This window comes from Passer domesticus, chromosome Z, assembly GCF_036417665.1.
Source record: "Passer domesticus isolate bPasDom1 chromosome Z, bPasDom1.hap1, whole genome shotgun sequence".
Classification (NCBI taxonomy): Eukaryota; Metazoa; Chordata; class Aves; order Passeriformes; family Passeridae; genus Passer; species Passer domesticus.
Window position 1 is genome coordinate 26,869,263 of NC_087512.1, and position 21,475 is coordinate 26,890,737.

Below are 21,475 nucleotides of genomic sequence, written 5' to 3' on the forward strand. Positions count from 1 at the left end.
TTATTGAATATTTACCTTCTATGAAATCAAGCTAGTATTTTGAGAGACATCAACACCCCTATACTGCAAAGTTTAGAAAAGGAGCAATAAAAAGAAATTATGTAATCTGTTTAGCCTCCCAAACGTGTATACATTTGAAAACTAAAAACAAAATAACTGCAGTCACCTATCAGTAGATGAAGAGATCAATCACTAAAACCAAACCAGCTAAGGACATATACTCTTGCTTGCACTAGTAAGTTCACCCAAGCTAATTTAAAACCAATTTAAACATCCGCAACCTAATGTGAACTGTTGCCTTACCTTCAGCAATTGCGCCAAGAACAAGGATACCAGATTCTTTAACTACCCACTCGGGGTGGAAGAGCAATTCCTTTAACAGTGGCAAGATGTGTGGTAGAAGTTCATCACGAAATACATTAGCTAGGACATCTAGAGCAGCAGCAGAACATTTCCCTGAAGGGAATTAACAGTGTTAGACTCTCAGACAACTCTACAGAGAATAAATATAGGACAAAGGGTGTCTTATTTTTCTGGTCTTTCTTGCTGTTCTCAGCAGATAGCGGGACTGTGTTTTACCTCTTGTAGTTTCATATGGGCATGCAATGCTGGATCTAAACACTCCTTCCCTCCCTCTGCATCATAAGATTATAGTGTTACAGAGCATCATAAGGCTTTGGAAAATAATGCCAAAAATAACCGCATGTAACGTTTCAAGGTTTCTGAAGTAGAAAACCTAGAGCATTCCAGCCAATACTCCTGGGGAACAAGTGCCATCTTTCACATAGTGCATGTCAGCATTTTTAAACTTTAAATATTCTAGAATTGTAATTTTATGAAAAGTTATTCTTTTAAACATACTCCCTGAGGAATGCATTTGGACCAGAAGAAACAGGGAAGCAGAACAAAAAAAAAAAAAACCCAAACAAAACAAAACTGGGAAGTCATATTAGAAGAAGGACAAATATACATCCTTTGACAATGTAAATTTTTAGACAAACTTTTATGAATAAAGAATGTGGAGTTGTAATACTTGCTAGTAATAAGTAACAAAAGACATGGATTTGAAGCAACTAGAAGTGGTTAATCGCTGCTTATTATACAAACAGTTGTAGTTAGGCAATATAATCCCCCTTTTAACTCTGAGCTTCCAGTGGATTCTCAGTGCACCAGGAGGGAACATACTTCCACTCCATTACACTACAGAGGGATCCACTGTGCTCCTGGGCAAAGCCACAGCTCTTAGAAAGCCATTTTAATATAAATTCCTTCTTAATCTGCCATAAAGAATTGCACTGGTCTCATTAGTCAGCAATGCTTCTAATTGTAAAGCTATGCTGGTGTTTCATCTCTGTTCAAACTGGAATATAGAATACTAGATACAAAATAGGGCACACAATTCGGATTTTCAGATAATAAAAATTTTCTCAAATCCAGATAACATATGTTATTACAGATTTCTGAAGTGTTCTACTCTTTCTCTTTTAGTCCACCACTCCTGAACAACTTCAGCTTTTTCAGTTTTAATCAAAAGCATGCATCACAGGGCCCCTTATGTCATTTGAGCTCTTTTTCAGAAAATGCATATTTAAATCTGCAATCTCTACACACAGTAGTGACAAAAAGAATATAAAGAATATAAAACTACACTTTTTTCTCCAACATGCAGCTTTACAGAAACAAGCATATTTGCACACATATTTTCAACAGCAATAATTCTTCAGATATGTCTCAAAAATGTTCAGCCACAAGCCTGAATTTAAATTCACCTGTTGTGAAAACTTGTGGCCTTGGGGAAAAAAGCCCTTATGTGGCTATATCCACATCTGAAAGCATTATTCCACAATGAGTTTGTTTGCAAAGCAAATTCAAATCAGATTTGTCAGAATTTCACTAGCTATTTTCTGTCACTGAACTTAAAAAAACAGTTTGTGGTGCTTTCTTTCCTTATAACATAGCCTATTAACCTAAAGGTCTTATGACTCCCACAACAGGACATCTGAGCTCTGGTTTCCTCAGAGCCACCTCCTACCTTCACAACTAAAGTACTGTATTGAGAAAAAAATTCCTCACTGAGACAAGAAATACCTGTAAAGCCAAACTATTATCAGTAGAATGTTCACATGGAAAAAAAAACAACCCAAACCAAACCAAACACAACCCAGCTTTAGAGGGAAGTCTGAAATTAAAGAAAGAATTATTAAGCCTGCTCCAGTTATCAATGTGCAAAGTTTTTTTTTTCCCCTTTTTAAATTGAATTTAAACAAGTGATACAGGATTTTTATTATTTCATAGAATTAAAATATTAAGCCTGAAAGCTCCATTGAATTGTATCAAATAAACATTTATAACTCAATCTGCCATTCAAAATAACATGGCTTTTGCCAATACAGTTATAAAGTCAAAGTGTCATCTCAAAGACTCCCCCCTCCAATAAACCCACCAATTATGTCAGCAGATAATTATTTTTGTAGTCAAAAAGCCTTGGTATTCCTTATATACAAACTTGTCTTTTTACTGTGGTTCTTGTATTACGCAAGTAGCTCTTGTTCAAAGCATTTCACACATTACTTTCACCTACTTAAATTCCAGTCAGAAATAGTATCATCATCATCAAGTTCATCATCATCATCGTCATCATCTTCAATACCATCTTCTTCATGTTGCTGAGCCACCGTCTTCGAACGATGGAAACGAGGCCTTATATCCTGCTCACTATCAGGAATAGCTTCATCTTCTTCAACATCCCCCTGCCACCAAATTGTTTTATTAGATAAACTAGTCCAACAGTATTGTTTAAGGAAGTTAAAAATGTAATTTTAGTTCAAGATTTTGTAAGTGTATAAAAGATCCACATCCCACCTGAGCTGCTCATCTAAAAATGCCACTGTTTTTGTGTTCTACTGCTGCATTTACCAGAAAAGCAATAGAAAGATACAAGGAAAAGAGTATGCACACCCCCAAAGTAACCTTCTTGTTAAGAAATTACTCAATAGGAATGAAATAGAAAGAGGTATTTGAGAAATTTTGATACACAGACATAAGCAGTGATGGAAAAAGCCATGTATTCAACCTGGAAGGCATTAGAATTAGTTCTGAAGATTTTTTTAATGCTGAATTCTTGCAGTAGTTCATGGTAATAGTATCCCAGCTCTGCCTAAATTGTGTGGGAGAGGACTGGGACAAACCAGGAGAGCCACACATCAGTTTCCAACAAACACATCAGTTGCATTTAGTATTTGGAATGGCATACTTTGTCCCAGAAAGTTAATTCTCCACTGAAGAGATTGTAGGCTGGGTCTGCCCACTCTGACCTGAATCATTCTGATTTATAGGTTAGAACCTAACCAACTATTCCGACAGACTAAAAGAAACAGATGCTCACCTTCAAAAGAATAATATCAATCTCTGAGTATTTCATACCATTTACCAGCACAGGTATCAGCCTACAAAGAAATATTTACACATATTAAAATAACACATAGAAAAAGCAAAAGAGTTGGAATTTACATGGGACATAATTTTGGTTGTAACCCTCACCTCCCAACTCAAAAGAGAAATACCTTAGCCTGATAAAAGAGCTATTACCTAAACCAAGTTCCATGTCATAAGATTCATCAATACTTTGTAATGAGAAAAAGTGTTATTTCAAATTACAAACTTTAAAATAGAAGTAGCCCAATGGCACAACTGATGAATTTATTCAGAAGCACCTTTCAGATATTACATCTATAGGTTTTCAGTAAGATCTCAAACTCCCATAGTATGCATGATAGGTTGACTCTGCAAATAGTACTTGTCACTTTATTTACTTGTCGATGAAGACTCTACCTCACTACTGTTAAAGATGGAGTACCTAACTACATTAATCTCTCCTATCAACTCATGATTACTTCAGTAAGACAAGCTCTCAGCATTGCAGAAATCTTGACTAATCCATATGAAGATTTACTTAATTATTAAACTGGTTATGGCTACAGGGCTCCAATTGTACAGATGTACAGCTAAAAAAGTACTAAGGAAAAGAGCCAAATACTTCCTATTAAAACACGTTCACCACAGCAAAAGAAAAAATGCGTAAGAATATACAAGCCAAATGAAACTAATAACCAGGGATGAGCAACAGCGACAGATTCAACCTTGCTATATTCTGCAGGTGAGGACTGTTTTTGAAGGTATCAGGCTTGCTCTAATATTCACACACTGCAGTGCCACATTATGTTCTAAACTTTAAATGAAGGAATAAACATTATCACCAATTCACTGGCATTTCTGCAGCATACTTCGTGAAGTATACATTTTATTAGAAAGTCCACAGGCATAAAATGGAACAGATATTAGAAACCACATGAAAAAGTTTAAGAAGTGTCTCTCCCACTTTTAATTTAACATACAAAATTTTAAGATTATTAAGTACTGACAAGCTTATATAGCTCCCTAGTCAAACAGGATTCACCAGCAAATAAGTTGCCTTAAATACACAACAATGAAAGATCATGGGGAAAATATGATGTGACTCTTAATAATTTATTTTTCTAGAAATTTAAAAGCTTTTCTAAAAAATTAATATGAGGTTGTTGCCTTTCAAGGAACTTTCAAGTTCCAAGGTTCATGTAGGCCAAAAGAGATTTAATACTAGTAGTTGTTAACTACATGGTATGTGTTGAGAATGTGTGCTATGTAGTACCATTCTTCTGCCTTTGGAACTGCAAAAGCAGGAATTAAATCAGACCATTTTGAAATTTAAAAATAATTTCTTGTAACACTTATTCTCCTGGTTTTAACTCCCAGTCTTTCTCTACAACAGTACATGTTTTAATCTCAATTTTCTACTTTTTAATTGGTTAGGAAAACCAATTTTTTTTTTTTCTATTTTAGTTACTTCACACCTATAATGCTATTTTCTGCTGAGAAGGATGTGTGTCCTGTCATTCTGTTCTTCCACTCAAAATCCTGAGACAACTCTGACCATACCTAAAAAGTCTAAAAGAACTAATTTCCTGTTGTAAAAGATTTCAAATTAGTCTGGAGGAAGTTGCAAGCTCTGTTGCAAACAAAAAGACATTTACACTATACACATGGATATTTACTCCCATTCAATCAAAGATCTATCTCTCAAAGCATAGGAAAACTTTTTGAAACTTTGAAGAAGTAGGTTTTGAAACTCAAACTGTTATCAGGCTGCAGAAGTATGCAGGAACAAATTGTACAGGCTTTCTTCAAGTTATCTTGTAAGAGTAATTGATACAAAATTGATTTCTAAATCCAAGCTGCGTCATTTTGTTTTATGCTCTTTTTAAAATGAACAACCCTTTGCATGACAATGCACACTGAAGCACTGCACAGACATGCCTACATAGCAGTAGTCAAGACAACACGTTCACGGTACACCAGATATTACAGGTAATATCACATGGAGTTGTTCACTTAAGTGCATTTTACCATATCTTTGCATTCATGTGAAGTGTAACAACTTGTTAAATTCGAGGCAAGCACTAAAGTGACACAGTTTAATTGTTTCTGGAGTTCACTGGGTCTGAAACCCTCAGAAGTCTTTTCAATTTTACTATGCACAAGAACTACCTATGGAATTCTTCTAAGCACACTGCAAGCCATATACACTACCTACATCAGTATCCATGAACAAGTCAACTGAAATTTTAACAGGACTGTCTGAAAATAAGGATGAGCTGTAATTCTTGATACTTACTTAGTAAGATGCCGACATAATACCTCTTTACAAATTGGCTGTTCAGCCAAAGTCAGCCAAAATTCACATGCCTCCAGAGCCACATTTTCATCTTGGTCCTGGGTCCTTTGAAGCATGTACTACACAATATAAAAATAAATTACTTGCATAAAATAGAACATTTACATTAGAACTTTTTCATTACCAGCTCAAAGAGCATCTCAGCAATGTAAAATAACATGCTTTATCCTGGTTGTGGTCAACATACCCAAAAAAAGTGACAGCTTCAATGTGTAAACTGGAGCAGTTTCAGCACTAGTGCTAGATTTTTAACATAATCTTCAAACTTAGGCTCAAGCAATGCCTGGCTGTGATCCCAGACATTTTGGGATAATTGATTTAATGAAGAATAAACAACTGCCATATGCACTGCCAGTCAAACACAATGTCAATTTGCAATTAGATAAGAATAATGTTTTGCTATCTCAGTCTTAAAGGGAAACAAAGACCTAGCAAGTGCAAGAGCAACACAGCAACACACCTGTTCTGATAAATGCTTTCAATTTATCATTTCTGCAATGTCAAATGGGAATCTGCAGAACATCGAGGAAATGAGACTCACCTCAACTATACTAATCATATGAGGAAGGAGGCGATCCATTCGAACTTCCAGCAACATTACAAGAGCACGGCAAACATTTTTGCGTACTTCAGGCTCCTCATCACCAGCCAGCGCAAAAAGATTCTGTTGGAAAGTAGTATCAGTTGAAAAACCTCAATTCATCACGTTCAACTTGTATTAGAATTGACATTACTGACTGACTAAAGGAGATAGATGTACCTCTGTATTTGCCCAACACACACTTTAGAATACTATTTTATTTTTTAAAGACATATGGGTCAGCAAATTAACTCTTCAGTCTTTCAGTGTATGTTTTTATACATAAATATGACACTGTGTATTAACACTGGCACAAAAACAGTACTTCAGGATTATATTTGCTCCTAATATAAACTGTGTCAGTACATAAGAGGAGCAAATAAAATATTCTAGAGAACACAGAACCTTCTCATCCAAGGTCAATAACAGTACTCAGACAGGCAGACAGGCCCAGTGACATGCACTTCTCAGGACAGGTAAGGGACAAACTGCTGCCATTACTTTTGCACCTTTACACAACAAGAGCGTTTCCTACTTAGGAAAAGGAAACACCTTTTGAAATACACCTACTTCTTTTGCTTACAGTGTGATTAACTCTGAGCACAAGCATACAGAGTGAACTTCAATCCATGAGGGCTTAAGGTAAGAATGGGCAATAAGAAATGGAGAGTTTAGGGGTAGAGGTGGTGGTAAAACATAGTTCAAACCTCTTGATAAATCAGATAGGCAATTTGACTTAAACCTCCATCCAAGAATACACACCCACCTCAATAAAAGAATCTATGTGCAACATAAGAGCTTGAGTTCTGCTGATGATAAATTGATTGACACATGCCACTGCATGAGACCTACAACAGAAACAGTTAAAATATGTAAGTTTCATGAGTTAAAAACATTTTTAACATGTACTCAGGCATCAAAAGCATAAACAAAATATCTTCAAAGACAACAGAGAATAAATCTATGCATCACTAGCATTACCAAGAAAAATTACTAAACTACATTTTAAGTGCTGCCTTATACTTTGATATACCTAATAAATATTTTAAAATAGAGTATTCACTAAATAGGCTAGGATGACTACAACTGGCATATTTTTTTCTGAACAGTATGTATGTTCTTTTTCAGCATCTTATGCTGTGATCTTCTCAGACAATAATAATTCCATACAAGTCAATATGGTGGTATTTTAGCTTGACCTTCTTTGTTGTTAAGTATGCAACTGTCTTTGCAATTGAATATGTTTACAATTCACTGAGACCAGAATGTGTTCACAATATAGATGTAGTCTAGAACAAAAACACACCTGTAGTTGGATACATACTAAAACACTTGTGGAAGAAACATTCTAAGAAACTAAGCACTGTCCTTCTTTGCATGATTTCATGCAAAACCATTACTTTCAGGTCTTTTTCATTCTCAGACGCAAAGTCAAATTCTCAAGGCAGAGACACAAGGCAAAACTACCTGTAGAACCCTTTGAAGATTCATTACAGTATTTTTACTACTGTAACTTCAAATTTCTATTCTGTTTAGACATTTCTTGGAAGACTGTGTGATAAAACATTGTTCAAAAATTGTCTTTTGATACATTTAAAGCATTGCACTAATGTTACTAGTCCTCTTCGTACCTCAGCACTATGTATTGAAACTAGGCTGTGGGTAGGCAGGCAGCCTTTAAACTTGAAAATGGTTTAAGTGTCAAAGCCATGAACATAGCAACACAGGAAAAAAGTGAAAGACTGTGAAGTGTGGTAAGGAAAAAAGCACGTTTTTCTGCCTCTCTCCCAGCTCCAGAGAATTATTAAGTTTATCTTTCCACAAAACCAAGTTCACACTTTGTTTCATAATTTCCTTAGTGAGCATCTTTCATAGATTTCTTTCTAAACTCTACTAGAATCCTATCATTAGTCTTGGTCTTCACTATCTACTACTCTTGGCAATAAAGAATTACCACTTTAAAGCTGTCAAATATAATTTTCAAAGAGAAGCTAAAACACATTTCACAGAAATACAAAGAATTGTAGAATGGCTGAGGCTGGAAAGCACCTCTGAAATTCATCTGGTCAACGCCTGTGCTCAAGCAGGCCCAGCTACAGCCAGTCACCCAGTCCAGCTGGCTACTGAGTATCTCCAAGGAGGAAGACTCCATCAACTCTCTGGGTAACCTGCGCCAGTGATTGGTCATCCTCCCAGTAAAAAAGCTGTTTTCTGATATTCAGAAGGAACATTCTGAGTTTCTGTTTGTGGCCACTGCCTCTGGTTCTGTCACTGGGCACCAATGGAAAGAGCTGGTCTCTTTTTTTATCTCCCTCTCTTCAAGTATTTACACATGTTGGTGAGTCCCAACTCTCTTGGCCTTTCCTGATATGGCCTTTTGCTGGAGTCTTTCCAGTATATCCATGCATCTCTTGCACTGAGGAGTCCAGAACTGGACTTAGTATTTCAGGTGTGATCTCACCTGGAAGATGAAGGTAAGGATCACCTCCCTTAAACCAGGTGGCAATACTCAAACCCAGGATACCATTAGCCTTCTTTGTGGCAGGGGCACTCAGTTGGCTCAATTCAGGGTAAAAGCTAGTGTTCTTTGTAATGAATACTAGCAGTAACAATTTAATTCTGGAATTTTTCTTTTATACTGTTACTTTGGAGAGATTAATATAGTTTTACAGTGAAGGGATGATGAATCCATTTGATTTGATTCAGCTGGAAGTTCAGTTAAATGCAGAATTTTTTCTTCTGTCAGAACTCAGAAACTTTTGTCAGCAAAAGAATTTTCACTCTTCCATTGCTGAAGCCGTTACAAAAGGAATGTAAAATTGTTATTTCTAATCAGAATAATAAGTTCTAAACACAGCACTGAATTTTTTGTAATAATAAGCAAAAACTTAAAAGAAGCTATTTGATTTTCAGAATCATTGACCGATTGTATGAAGAGTTAAAATTCTTGTATTAACTATGAAGACAAATATGAAAATTACTGATTCATGGAATCTCTGTGGGTTTCTGCGGGATCATTTAAAAAAGCTAAGCAGGTTTTAAATAGATCTACAAAATAGCAGCCTTGCTGCTAACATAAATAGAATTTTAACAAGTAACTGTAAGTACAACTCATAAACCTACCGTATTTTTGGGCTGCTGTGCTTGAAGAACTGCAAGAACTTAGGTATCATGATATTGAGTGGCCGGTCCAACACATCACTATCTAAAATTTCAGCGGAATCTTCACAAATCTTCTGAAGAGCACCAAAAGCACCCTGTTTAAAAATGAATAAACAAATAAGTGTCTTCTTTTGCATTCTGAAGAAAACAAAATTTAAGACTTCATATAGAATGGGAAATTTTAGCACAACATAGTAAATGCAGCCAGTTAATAGTGTAAATGCAGATAACTAATTAATGATTAAACTGAAGTATCCTTGAAGGCATTTTATTTAAACCAGCATTGAGCATCTGTCAGCTTTCAAGCTAGGAGAGTCAGGAATAACTAAGTGATAATTTTAGTTTGATTTGATGTTTATCTATCCAAATATATTTGGATAGAAAGAACACTTAAAAGCTAATTTTTATTTGAGAAGTAAGTAGAATGAGAAGAAGTATCCAAATCAATTGCATATATAATTGTATTTCCTTTCATAATTCACTATGGGACAAAAGAGAGATATAGTCATTTGAGTTTCATTTTCAAATGTGAGGTTTTTTTGCAGAGAGAAAAAAAGTACAAAACTCCACACAACAGTGTGGCATCTTGGATCAGTTGTCTCTGAAGTTCACTTTGTAATTCATGTTTCAAACTTCCATGGAGATGTTATTAAGAAATTCAAATGGTGTGATCACAATCTTAATTATTTTACATCAGACATAGCTTTATATTTTTTTCTGCTAGTTTAAAACTGTTATTTACTTATTTCTCTTCATACAGACTGAACAAAACAGTTCATTTCACCTTGATATAGCAGTCGATCACTCTTCCAGGCTAAATTACAAGAAGAATGAACAATACTTTTACATAAGTCATTATTCAACATCAGCTTCATGATGCTAATGGTGCCTAAAAGATTAGGCATCACAGAGCAGTAATTTCAGGAGACTTCTGAGCTGAGATATGATTATCTATCTGGAATCTTATTCTACTTTTATGAAAAGAAAATCAATTTGTTTGAATGAACAATAAGAACATGAACCACAGGTAGAAGAAAAAGTATCAAATCTGAACCACCATTTTGCAAGGAGAACACATAGGCACATATAAATACAGACAGACATACACACAACACATATAAATAGTGTCCCCAAAGAGAGGAAAAAATAATGAAAATCAGATGATACTCTTCTATTTTCTATAAATCTCCTTACCTCACAGGTATTGTAATCTTCAGAATCCAACAGGCTGCAAAGCTTTGGCAGGAGTTCAGGCCAATTCTGTAACTCCCCTTTTGAGGCAATGGTTGTTATCAGAATGCCTAAAAGAAACACAAGAATGGAAAAAATGACATCTCACATGCTTTCACTTCTTTCATATAAATTTTTCTCCTCTCAAATATCTAAAAAGCTAAGAAAGTTATGGTTTTGTTAAGGACTGGCATGCATAAAAAGAGGAAGTACATTTAATTGCAAATGTTATTTGAAGGGCTTTGAACAGCAAAGGTGGGTTGCTCCTTCCTGCTTGCCATGAAGGGCTCAAGTATTAGAAATCAAACACCAAGTAACTTCACTTAAGGAAATTATAATTTATAACATTTATATATCTGTATAATTAATAACACAGCAGGCCAGCTTTGGCTAACTCGCTAAACACAACACAAATCTGAACCATTAATAAATACAGAGTATCCACCTCAAGTGACTTCTTTTTTTACTATGATATAAAAGCATGAATGTGGGAATCTGCCATTCAATAAATGTACAACCTAGTGATAAATTACATGTTTACAACTTTATTGTGTTTATGCAAAACATTAAGGACATATTCTAAGACCAAGATACCTACTAAGAACTTAAACACTATGGTAGGTCATCCAGTTAGGAGCTGTGAGAGCCAACAAACAGACAGGTCAGCCCAAAGAATCACTAATTCTGTTTCTAGCACATATAGAAATCCTGTGAAAAACTAATTAGATGACAGGGACAGAGAAAGCTACTTATAAAGAAGGACTGAATTTGTATGAGTCCATTTTGCCTCAATGCAAAATGCAACAGCTAGCACAATCCTTAATGCTACTGGCAGTTACTTCTAGTAAGTATAAACACAGAAGAACTCAACACTACTACAAGTAATCTCCCAAGCAAAAAGTGTTGGAAAAAGTTTCCCAAGCTTTTTCCTTGAGCTACTCGCAATATATCTTTTTTTTTTGAATAAAATGCTAAAATTCTGGTAAAATACAAAAGAATAAAGGGCAACACTACAGAATAAAGAACATCCTGGACAGGACATACAGTAACTAATAAATATTTTGCATTATTTCTTTGATGCAATATGCTGGATGTTTTCAAGGTCCTAGAACTGGTTTCAGAGGATGAAATGGTCTGGCATGCAATTCAGACCATACATGGCATTATAAACTTTCTGTACAGATGGCACTTTGCCTCTCTAACCCCTGAAGCTGATTTCTGAACTCCTTAAGAACTCCTTTTAAAAGCTGAACTTCGTAACAAAATTCCCCCTTAAAGGGCAATCATTAGCTTTCAATCTCCTCCCACAGTGAAACTCTCCAGTTCCTCCACTATTTTCAAATACTTAAACTATTTTCCCTTCTTGCTTTCAATCAGGAGCTATACTAAGGTCCTGCCCAGACTAGAGTCCCTAGAAAGTTTTAAGAACAGTTGCAGACACTTTCTTAAGAGATGCATTTACATCCTGGTAGATGTGTGAGTCCTCAACAAAGGCAGCTTCAATCTATATTTTAAAATTATCACATGGGGTTTTAAAACCTATACAGCTGGTTAACAGCACAGAGAAGACACTATGTTACTCACTTAGGGATTAGAATAAGGACAAGCTAAGTAAGGATAAAACAATGTGCAGTTATCATTTGGTCTCAAGACATGTGCTCATTCTCAGCAAGGTGACTTCTGAAGATGGGATTAACCAGTTTGTCTCCATCTGGGCCAAAAGGTCTGATTAGCACTAGATACTAGAGACCACAAAGGAGAGTGAATAGTGCATTAAACCTTCTCTGATGTCATTTTGATGTTCTTGCTCTCAGAATTCCTGAGATTTTATGTGCAATTGACTCATTAAATTGACAGTGCTTGAACTGCAAAAACACATACCTAGCAGAAAGAGCAGCTCTAATCTCCACCTGCCAAATCATGCTAAGAATGAAGTCTAGGTAGGTAGTAACCTCTTTACACTTCACTACTACCAAGAATCCAGTGGGTATCAGACAGCTACAAGGTCAGACAGCTGCAAGGATCCAGCAATTCAAACAGAAAGGTGTCAAACACATGTGAAACGGCAACACTTATGCAAGCATGCAGTTCATCAGCTGCTATTCATCTTAAGATTTCATATATGCTTAATAATCCCTGCAAAGATCACTTACAGCTGAACAATAATTAAGGTACTAATCCACAAGCATCTCCTATCAGGAAAAATTAAAGAGTAACTTCTTGAAAACAAACAACCCCTAACTCCCTCAAAAAAATACCCCACACACCATTACCAAACAACCCTAAGATAACAAACCAAATGGAGCTGGAATACGTTCCTTAGCTAGTTCCACTGTACTCCACTAAGAACTCCTATGAACAAAGAAGTAAGCATGACTTCTAAAACCTGAAGTTCAAAGACTACCTGCGACTCAAAGACTTATTTCTACTCTCATTAGGAATTTAGTCTTTAATAGAATTCAGAGTAAAGCATTCACAACTGGCAAGACAGCAGGAAATTACTCAAAGAAATTAGTAATTTTCTCAAGACTTTAGTCCATAAACTGAATGCCTGAAGAAGGAATCCTATAGAAAAAGCAAATTATTCTGAATAGTAACTGGTAGATTATTTTATCTAAGAGAAGTCATCTGAGAGAAGCTGAATTTCTTTCTGAACTGACACCCATACCCACTTTCAGTATTCAAATACATATTTTATTTTTTTCTAGTTTTTAAGCAGACCAGGAAAATTACTACAACATTGGAGGAAATCATATTATCAAAGAACACAGAGAAAAGCAACTTTACCTTGAACTAAGCAAAAAAAATACAAATATACATATTTTATGAAAGAGATATATTAAGACAAGGTATTTATGAAATCAAAAATTCATGTAACAAATAAAATTTCTCACTGGAACTAGATCACCTTTAAGGTCTCTTCTGAGATCATTTCAAGATTTTATGATACTATGAAATTCTGTACACCACACTTACCTACTGCTTTCTGGCAGAAGCTCTTTTGTGCACAGGATGATGATCTCCTGAGTGGATGTGTGTATATGTGCATATAGGGGATGGGGTGTAGAAAATCAGCTAACAGAAGCATTTCATTGATGCAATCAGAGCATAGCAATAGCTCTTAAGTCAGGTCTTTACAGTGTTCCTCTTTTTAGGTATATAAGCTGGCAGCAAGCTCAATTTAGGAAGATTCAAATCTTACATTTCAAGAAATATGAACTGAATTGCTACATTACTTCTAAGATAACAGGAATCTAAAGCATGACATATTTATATTTACAATAAAGAAAAATTTCATTGAAACATGGTGAGGTTGTGACAATTCTGAGAAACAAAAAATTTTACTAATTTAGTAACTCTTCATGCCTCTACTACAGCTTTTACCCATATCAGAAACACTTTCAGTATGCAGAGGACAGCATTTAGAACAAACTTACCTACAGTAGCTCTAATTAAGGGGGAGGAATCACCAATGTTGTTCAGACATTCACTTTTAATGAAGTCAGTTACTCCATTCGGAAAGTTGTGAAAATGTGCTTTTACATTATTCTTCAAGATTAGACCACTCAAGGAACGTGTTGGCTCATCTGCAACAGAAAGTAATTACACGCAATTTTCAATCAGCTCAAAAAAATAAAACAGATTTCCAGAAAATGCAACAAGATCAAAGCTTATATATAGATATTAATCTTCATTTCCTTATCTCTCCTTCCAGCTACACCCATCAATTTACCCAGCAAACCTTTTCAGGTTCAGAGTACACAAATTAATCACCAACCATATAAAGTTCAACAAGGGTAAGTGCCAGATTCTGCGGCTGGGAATGAGGCAACCTTGGATGTGCAGACACACTGGGAAATGACATGCTGGAAAGCAGTACCACAGAAAGGGACCTGGGGGTCCAAGTTGATGGCAAGTTGAACACGGTCAGCAGTGCCCTGGCAGCCAGGAGGGCCAGCCATGTCCTGGGGGGCATCAGGCACAGCATTATCAGGCACAGCATCATTGTCCTGCTCGGAGCTGGGGCAGCCTCACCGCGAGTGCTGGGGGCAGTTCTGGGTGCCACAACAGCCTAATGTAAGACATGGGAGTGTCCAAAGGAGCACCACGAGGATGGTGAAGGGCCTTGAGGGGAAGCCGTATGAGGAGCAGCTGAGGTCACCTGGTCAGTTCAGCCTGGAGGACACTGAGGGGAGACCTCATTGCACTCTACATCTTCTTGTGAGGGGAAGAGGAGGGGCAGGCACTGATCTCTCAGGTGGGAGAAGCAACAGGACCCAAGGGAATGGCCTCAATTTGTGGACGATTTAGGTTGGATATTAGGGAAAGGTTCTTCACACAGAGGGTGGCTGACCACTGGAACAGGCTCCCCAGGAAGTGGCCACAGCACCAAGCTTGACAGAGTTCCAGAAGCATTTGGACAATGCTCTCAGGCACATTGTGTGATTCTTGGGAGTGCCCTGTGCAGGGTCAGGAGTTGGACTTGGTGATCCTTGTTGGTCCCTTCCAACTCAACATACTGTGTGATTCTGTGATACATTATTTCTGTTTATACAAAGTTAGAATATTGTATTACAAACTTTACATTTTAAGAGAAAGTTTTGAATAGACATATAAGCAAAGACACATCTGAAGTCATATGATACAAGAAACTCTATTGAAGATGTTTGTCAGCCAAAGACATTCAGACATTTTGATTATACTGATAGGCTCGCTACAATACTCTTACCATAAAGAACTGGTGACAAACCCAGTTTCACCACAGTAGGATATGGAAATGATGTAGGGACTGTGTAGTAAACTTCTACCCTTATTTCTACAAGAATATAGTGTTCAATTTTTCTAAGAAGGGACTTCAATACCTTCAGAAATGAAAATGCTGATCTATTAAATTCATAATTAGAGGAAGCAGGAAAAAAACCTCTTTAGACAATGTTAACAGGAAAGTGTTACACAGTATGAGCTAAAAAATAAACGCACCCATAACTGACCTGAATTGAGTAAGAATTTAAGTTCACGCAACAGTTTTGAGTTCTGTTCACTGAGCTTTCTCTAAGTTACTGGGCCAAGTAGAGGAATGGAAAAAGAATCGTCAAGATTTTTCATTTCTAGTGGAGTAGATTCATGTTTCATTCTTAACGAAGGGCATGAGTAACTTGGTATTACATCTGACATATGCTGAAAGCGAAAGATCTGAATGTTCTATACAGAAGGGGTTAGTTTACAGTATAAAACAAATTTAAACTTCGTTTACAGCAACCCTAATAGCACTGGAAGCTAATTTTAATCACTTGTTGAATTTTTTCTGTGAAGTCCTCATTTGAGCAAAATAAAGAATTCCTTTGTGCCAAGAATTAGTCTATACATGGACCTATTCTAGCCCTTCAAAACTATTATTAACTTAACAAAAATAAGCAAAATTAAGAGATACAACTTTCAAATACAAAGTACTTTCAAACTACAGCTACCGCATCACAACACCAAGACTCTTACAACACTGCAATGTCTGACAGACAGACATTGAACACTTTATACCAGTTAGAAGAGAAACAGCTTTTCAGAAGAAAGGGGATTGTATGGCTGATCAGAAATTAAAATTAATTTTAATCAACTGATTTTGAGAGCCAAAACCAGAGTGCCTTCATAGACTTTTTCATCTTGTCTTTTATGTACATATTTCCGTTCTAAAGAAGCATTAATTAGAATGCTCGGGAACTACAAAGGTATTGATATAGAAACAAACACATCCTTTAGAATTCAGTAACTTTATAGACCAGGAAGCCATCCAATGAATATATATTTGAGACAGTTCTACAACTTTACCTACACTATATGATTTAAATACCAACTTCCAAACAGCATAAAAAATAAAACTCACTTCACTTGCACAACACTACATTTGCCAGCACCTCTTCTGGGAGAAGCAGGGGAAAAGAGGGCTTATTATTTTAAATAAAAAAACTAAAGATGGTATGCATGGACAAACTTCTCTCAACCTCACAACTCAGTTGTGAGTCATCACAAGTATTACTACAGTTACTTCGCAAGTCAAATCAAGTAATTTTGAGATAGTCTCTAAATTAAAAGTAAAATCTTGACATCAATTCCTGCACCAGTAAAGTACGTTGAACTCTGATTGCTTTACATAACTGTCATCAATTGGTAGGTACACACACCTTTAAGAAATTCAGTCATTCATAAATTATTATAATAATTTAAAATTGTGCCTGGGGAGAAAAGAAGCCAAAGCAGACCCTCTTTAATTTCCATGTTTTAAAACTTTTGCAAACCATAAAAAAACCATTATATTGTTAACAGCCATAGACACCAAATACAATAGTTACTGCAACTCTTTATCATCTAGCATTATGTTCTTGGTGTGAAAGAAATCAGTGAGAACCAAAGTCTGATTAGAATATAGTAGTCTCGTCACTATTAGGACAAACTCTAGAATGAAAATATTAAACACCGCATTACGGGAAAAACATTAACCCAACAGAATGCCTGTCTACAGCTACAAAAGGGACAAAGCAACAGCTTCAATTTAATCAAGGAGAGATACACACATTATTAAGTTACTTTTGTCAAAACCAGACAGATTAGTCAACCAGTTTAGATAAAAATAAAGATCACATGCAGGTGAAACTTCAGGACCATTTCTTTTTCTTCACAAACTATTCTATGGTATGCAGAAGTATGAAATATCTTTAATCCATTCTTTTAGCCAAGAGAACAGAAAAACTATTCTTCATAGAAAGTCATTATCCCACACATCTGCAACAAAGATTTCATGGGATTCATAACGGAAGTGGTACCTCTGACAAATGAAAAAGAAGTAACAAAATGAGAAAAAGAAGAAAAATTTTTAAAAAAGGAAAACCAATTATCAAAGGTTTGAGAGGTGACAAGCAGAAATAACAAAGGACTTAGTGCTAAATGAACACCAACCACTTGAGACAGAGAAGCAGCCCAGAATCTGATATCCAAGCATTAATATAAATAAAGATATAATACTGCATCTTAAAGTCTTAGTTGTAGCCATGATATTTTATGAAAAATCCTCTGCTAGGATTTTTGCTGTCCGGAAGAGCTGAGAGCCTCAGGAAAAAAATGTAAACAATAACTATCTGCTGCTGTGGAATGCAACAGGTGCATCTTCCACTGGGCCATGTTGACTGTTTTCAATTAATGACCAATCACAGCCACCTTTGCCAAGGCTGTGAGCAGTCACAGGATTTTGTTATGAATTCCTATTCTATTCTTGTCTTTGTAGCCTTCTGATCTTCTTCTCTCTATGTTCTTTTAGTATAGTTTTAATGTAGTATTTTAATATATTATATAACATAATAAATCAGCCTTCTGAGAAAAATGGAGTCAAGCCTCGTGTCCTCACACATGGGGTGTTCACCTCAACACTTAGTTTAAGAAAAAAATTTCAGATATGACTGGACAAGGTTATTTATGGAATCCAGACTGTTCAACTTAACAGTTACACTGTCAGAAGACAGTGATATAGTTCTGGATGGAATTCTTGCTGTTACATCAAAATTACAGGCAGATGGCTTAAGAGCTGAGTAAGACACCCCTCTGTCTTCATAGATTTTGTGACTAGTTCTGTCAGCCATATGCTTCTCCCATCAAAAAAGTTTACAGTCTTGTCTCCTTTTGTCTCAGTCAGCTTGAAGTACAGAGTTAACAAGAACATATAGTACAAGAAAAAGAAGGAATGTGAAGTAGACCGCTGGCATTTAGTATCATCTTTAGTGCCAAATCAGTTAATCAGTTGAAGACTCCTCTCTCACACTGCCTCACTTTAAAATGAAACCACATAACAATTATAATTTGTTTCTCAGTAAATTTTCAGTTCAAAGATTCTCATAATAGTTCCAAATTTTATTAACAGACAGAGCAAATAGATGCATAGCCACATTACACAAATTATTTTAGGGTTACTGCAGTGCTTAAGAACCAAAGTACATCCTCAAACAGCCACATTTCCTCTACTGAGGGTTTCTATGACAAAGGGTGCATATGTGGAAACAACAAGCTTTTTGGAGCCCACCTGCAAGCCCAGGTAAGCATGTGCTTCACCTTGCCTTTTAGAATCATTGAATGATTTGGGCTGGAAGATACATAAAAAGGTTCTCTTATCCAACATCCTCACCATGGACAACAACATCTTCAATTAGATCAAGGTCCTCATGGCCCCATCCAATCTCACTTGGGATGTTTAAAGGAATGAGGCACTCACTACTTTCTAGGCAACCTGTTCCAGTGTTCTACCACCCGCACTGTAAAAACTTCTTCCGTACACGTAATCTAAACCATCCTTCTTTCTTAAAATCATTACACCTTGTCCTATCACAATAGGCCTAGCTTAGAAGTTTGCCCCTGTCTTCCCTATAGGCCTTCTTTCAGGTATTGAAAAGCTGCAATAACATCTCCTCAAAGCCTTACTTTTTGCATTCTGGATCTCACCAGCTCTCTCAGCCTCTCCTTATTGCACAGGTGTCCCAACCCCCTACTGTGGTCTACTCTAGACCTGTTCCACGTCTTTCCTGTGCTGTGCCTCTACTTCCACTGTCTCTGCATTTCCTTCCTGCCCTTTAGTCTGACAAGCAGGTCAAACATAACTTGCTAGGATTGCTAAGAGAACTGAGTGACTGGGATGAGAACATTTGTCCACTCACAAGCTGTGATATAATGCTGACAATGACTGGTGTCACTGCTGCACATAAAAATTTCTGATGTATTAATAAGACTCATTTAAAAGAGATAAAACCAAAAAATAAAAATCCCATCAGAACTGTGCAATATGGGAAACAGAAAATGAACAAGAACTGTGTAATACGGGAAGCAGAAAATGAACAATTTATTTTGTCCTAATATATAAGAACACAGCACAAAAACAGCTTCACAAGCTTCCTAGCAGAAAAAAAAAACCCTCCTTTTTTTGATACTGGACTATGCCTTAAGTGTAACACTTCTGACATAAATTAATATGGTTACTATCACGTCAGGAGTGGAGTGATGGTATTTCAAAACATTCAGTGTATGTCAACACATGAATGACCTTGAAATGCAGTGACTAGACTGAAGTTAATCAGTGCTCTCCATTGACTTATGTGAGTCATGGAAAATAATTTAACTCAATTGCCTAAGCTTAGGAATGCCAGTAAGAGACCAAAACAAAGTTGGAAATGCTCTGCTGATACTGAGTTTTGAATATTTATTGAATAATAAGTTTGCTTCTTAAGATGATGGTAAATAAAACTGACCTGTGGACTATATGGGAGAAGTATTGAACTGCTTACCAAAAATAAGCTTGTTGGTTATTACACTTGAGTCTATGTGCACTTGGTAGCAGAGTGGGATCTACGGAGGTGACTTCCCTGAGAAACTTCAAGAAGTGTCCCCCTAGGTTCAACAGAACAAGGGCCAAATGGCTCCAAGATGGACCTGGCTGCTGGCCAAGGCCAAGCGCATCAGCAATGGTGGGAAAACAGCAGAGGAGGAGGTGCCCACCTCTTCACTCTCAAGACCAGACTTGAGGAAATGGCAAGGTTTAGGATGGATATCAGGAAAAGGATTTTCACCAATAGGGTGGCTGAGTACTGGAAGAGGCTCCCCAGGGAAGTGGTCACAGCACCAAGCATGACAGAGTTCAAGAAGCATTTGGTTGACAGTTTCAGGCACATGGTGTGACTCTTGGGGTGTGCAGGGCTGGCTAGACTCAATGATCCTGATTGGTCCATTCCAATTCAGCATATTCTATGATTCTCTGAATCAAGAAAGGAAAAAAATTACTATGCAAGAACAACTGTAGCCAGAGTAGAGAGAAGTATGAGAATAAGTAAGAGAAACAGCCCTGCAGACATTAAGGTAACTGAAAGAGAGGCAGGAGATGCAGCCCATGGAGGTTCGTGTTGGAGGAGATATCCATGTGTAGCCAATGCAGGATCCCACACTAGAGCAGATGGATGCCCAAAGGAGGCTGTGACCCTATGGGAAACCTGCACTGGAGCAGTCTGCTGCTGAAGGACTGCACTCCATGAAAGGGATCCACACTGGAGTAGTTTGGCAAGAACTGCAATCTGTTGAAAGGGCTCAGGTTATAAAAGCTTGTGGCGGATTTTCTTCTGTGGGAGGGAATCTCTCACTGGAACATGAGGAAAGTATGAGGAGTGCTCCCCCTGAAGAGGAGAGAGTGGCAAGAGAGAACATGTGGTGAACTAACAACAGACCTCATTTCCTGTCCCCCTGTATCACTGGCGGAGAAGAGGTAGAGGAAAGTAGGAGTAAAGTTAGGCCCTGGTGGAAGGGAGGTGTTTTTAAGATTTGGCTTTATTTGTTAAAACCCTAATCTGACTTTACTGGTCATAGAGAAAACTATTTCCCCAAGCCTGTGACAGTAATCAGTGAATGATCGCTCCCTGCCCTTATTTCAATCTAGGGACTTTTGTTATATTCTCTCTCCCATGTCCAGATGAGAAGGGGAAATAGAGCAGCTTTGGTAGGGATCTGGCATCCAGCCAGATCAACCCACTACAATTAATTTTGGAAGGTTTTGTATTCTAACTAATAATTACCACATGTCAATCAAAATGTCAAATTCTGTATACCTCTACTGACTTGCAAAACAAAACAAAAGGTTAAAGAACTAATCTTCTGGTTTCACCTCTACTTTCAGCTTCTCTATCAATAATCTCCACAACCTGGTTGTCCCAGCACTT

The 21,475-nt window shown here is 36.8% G+C and overlaps 1 protein-coding gene across 3 annotated transcripts in view; it reads right to left on the reverse strand.

The window, feature by feature from the left end:
- The window catches only part of TNPO1 (transportin 1), a 68,883-nt gene that overhangs the window by 17,639 nt on the left and 29,769 nt on the right, over window positions 1-21,475 (reverse strand). For all 3 annotated transcript variants that reach the window (XM_064405175.1, XM_064405177.1, XM_064405176.1), the window contains 9 exons: window positions 14,180-14,329; window positions 10,707-10,813; window positions 9,474-9,607; window positions 7,117-7,198; window positions 6,312-6,434; window positions 5,711-5,829; window positions 3,386-3,446; window positions 2,582-2,750; window positions 304-456 (listed from right to left, as the gene is read on the reverse strand). In XM_064405175.1, coding sequence (XP_064261245.1) covers window positions 304-456; window positions 2,582-2,750; window positions 3,386-3,446; window positions 5,711-5,829; window positions 6,312-6,434; window positions 7,117-7,198; window positions 9,474-9,607; window positions 10,707-10,813; window positions 14,180-14,329 — 1,098 coding nt within the window. The remainder of the gene's footprint in view (window positions 1-303; window positions 457-2,581; window positions 2,751-3,385; window positions 3,447-5,710; window positions 5,830-6,311; window positions 6,435-7,116; window positions 7,199-9,473; window positions 9,608-10,706; window positions 10,814-14,179; window positions 14,330-21,475) is intronic.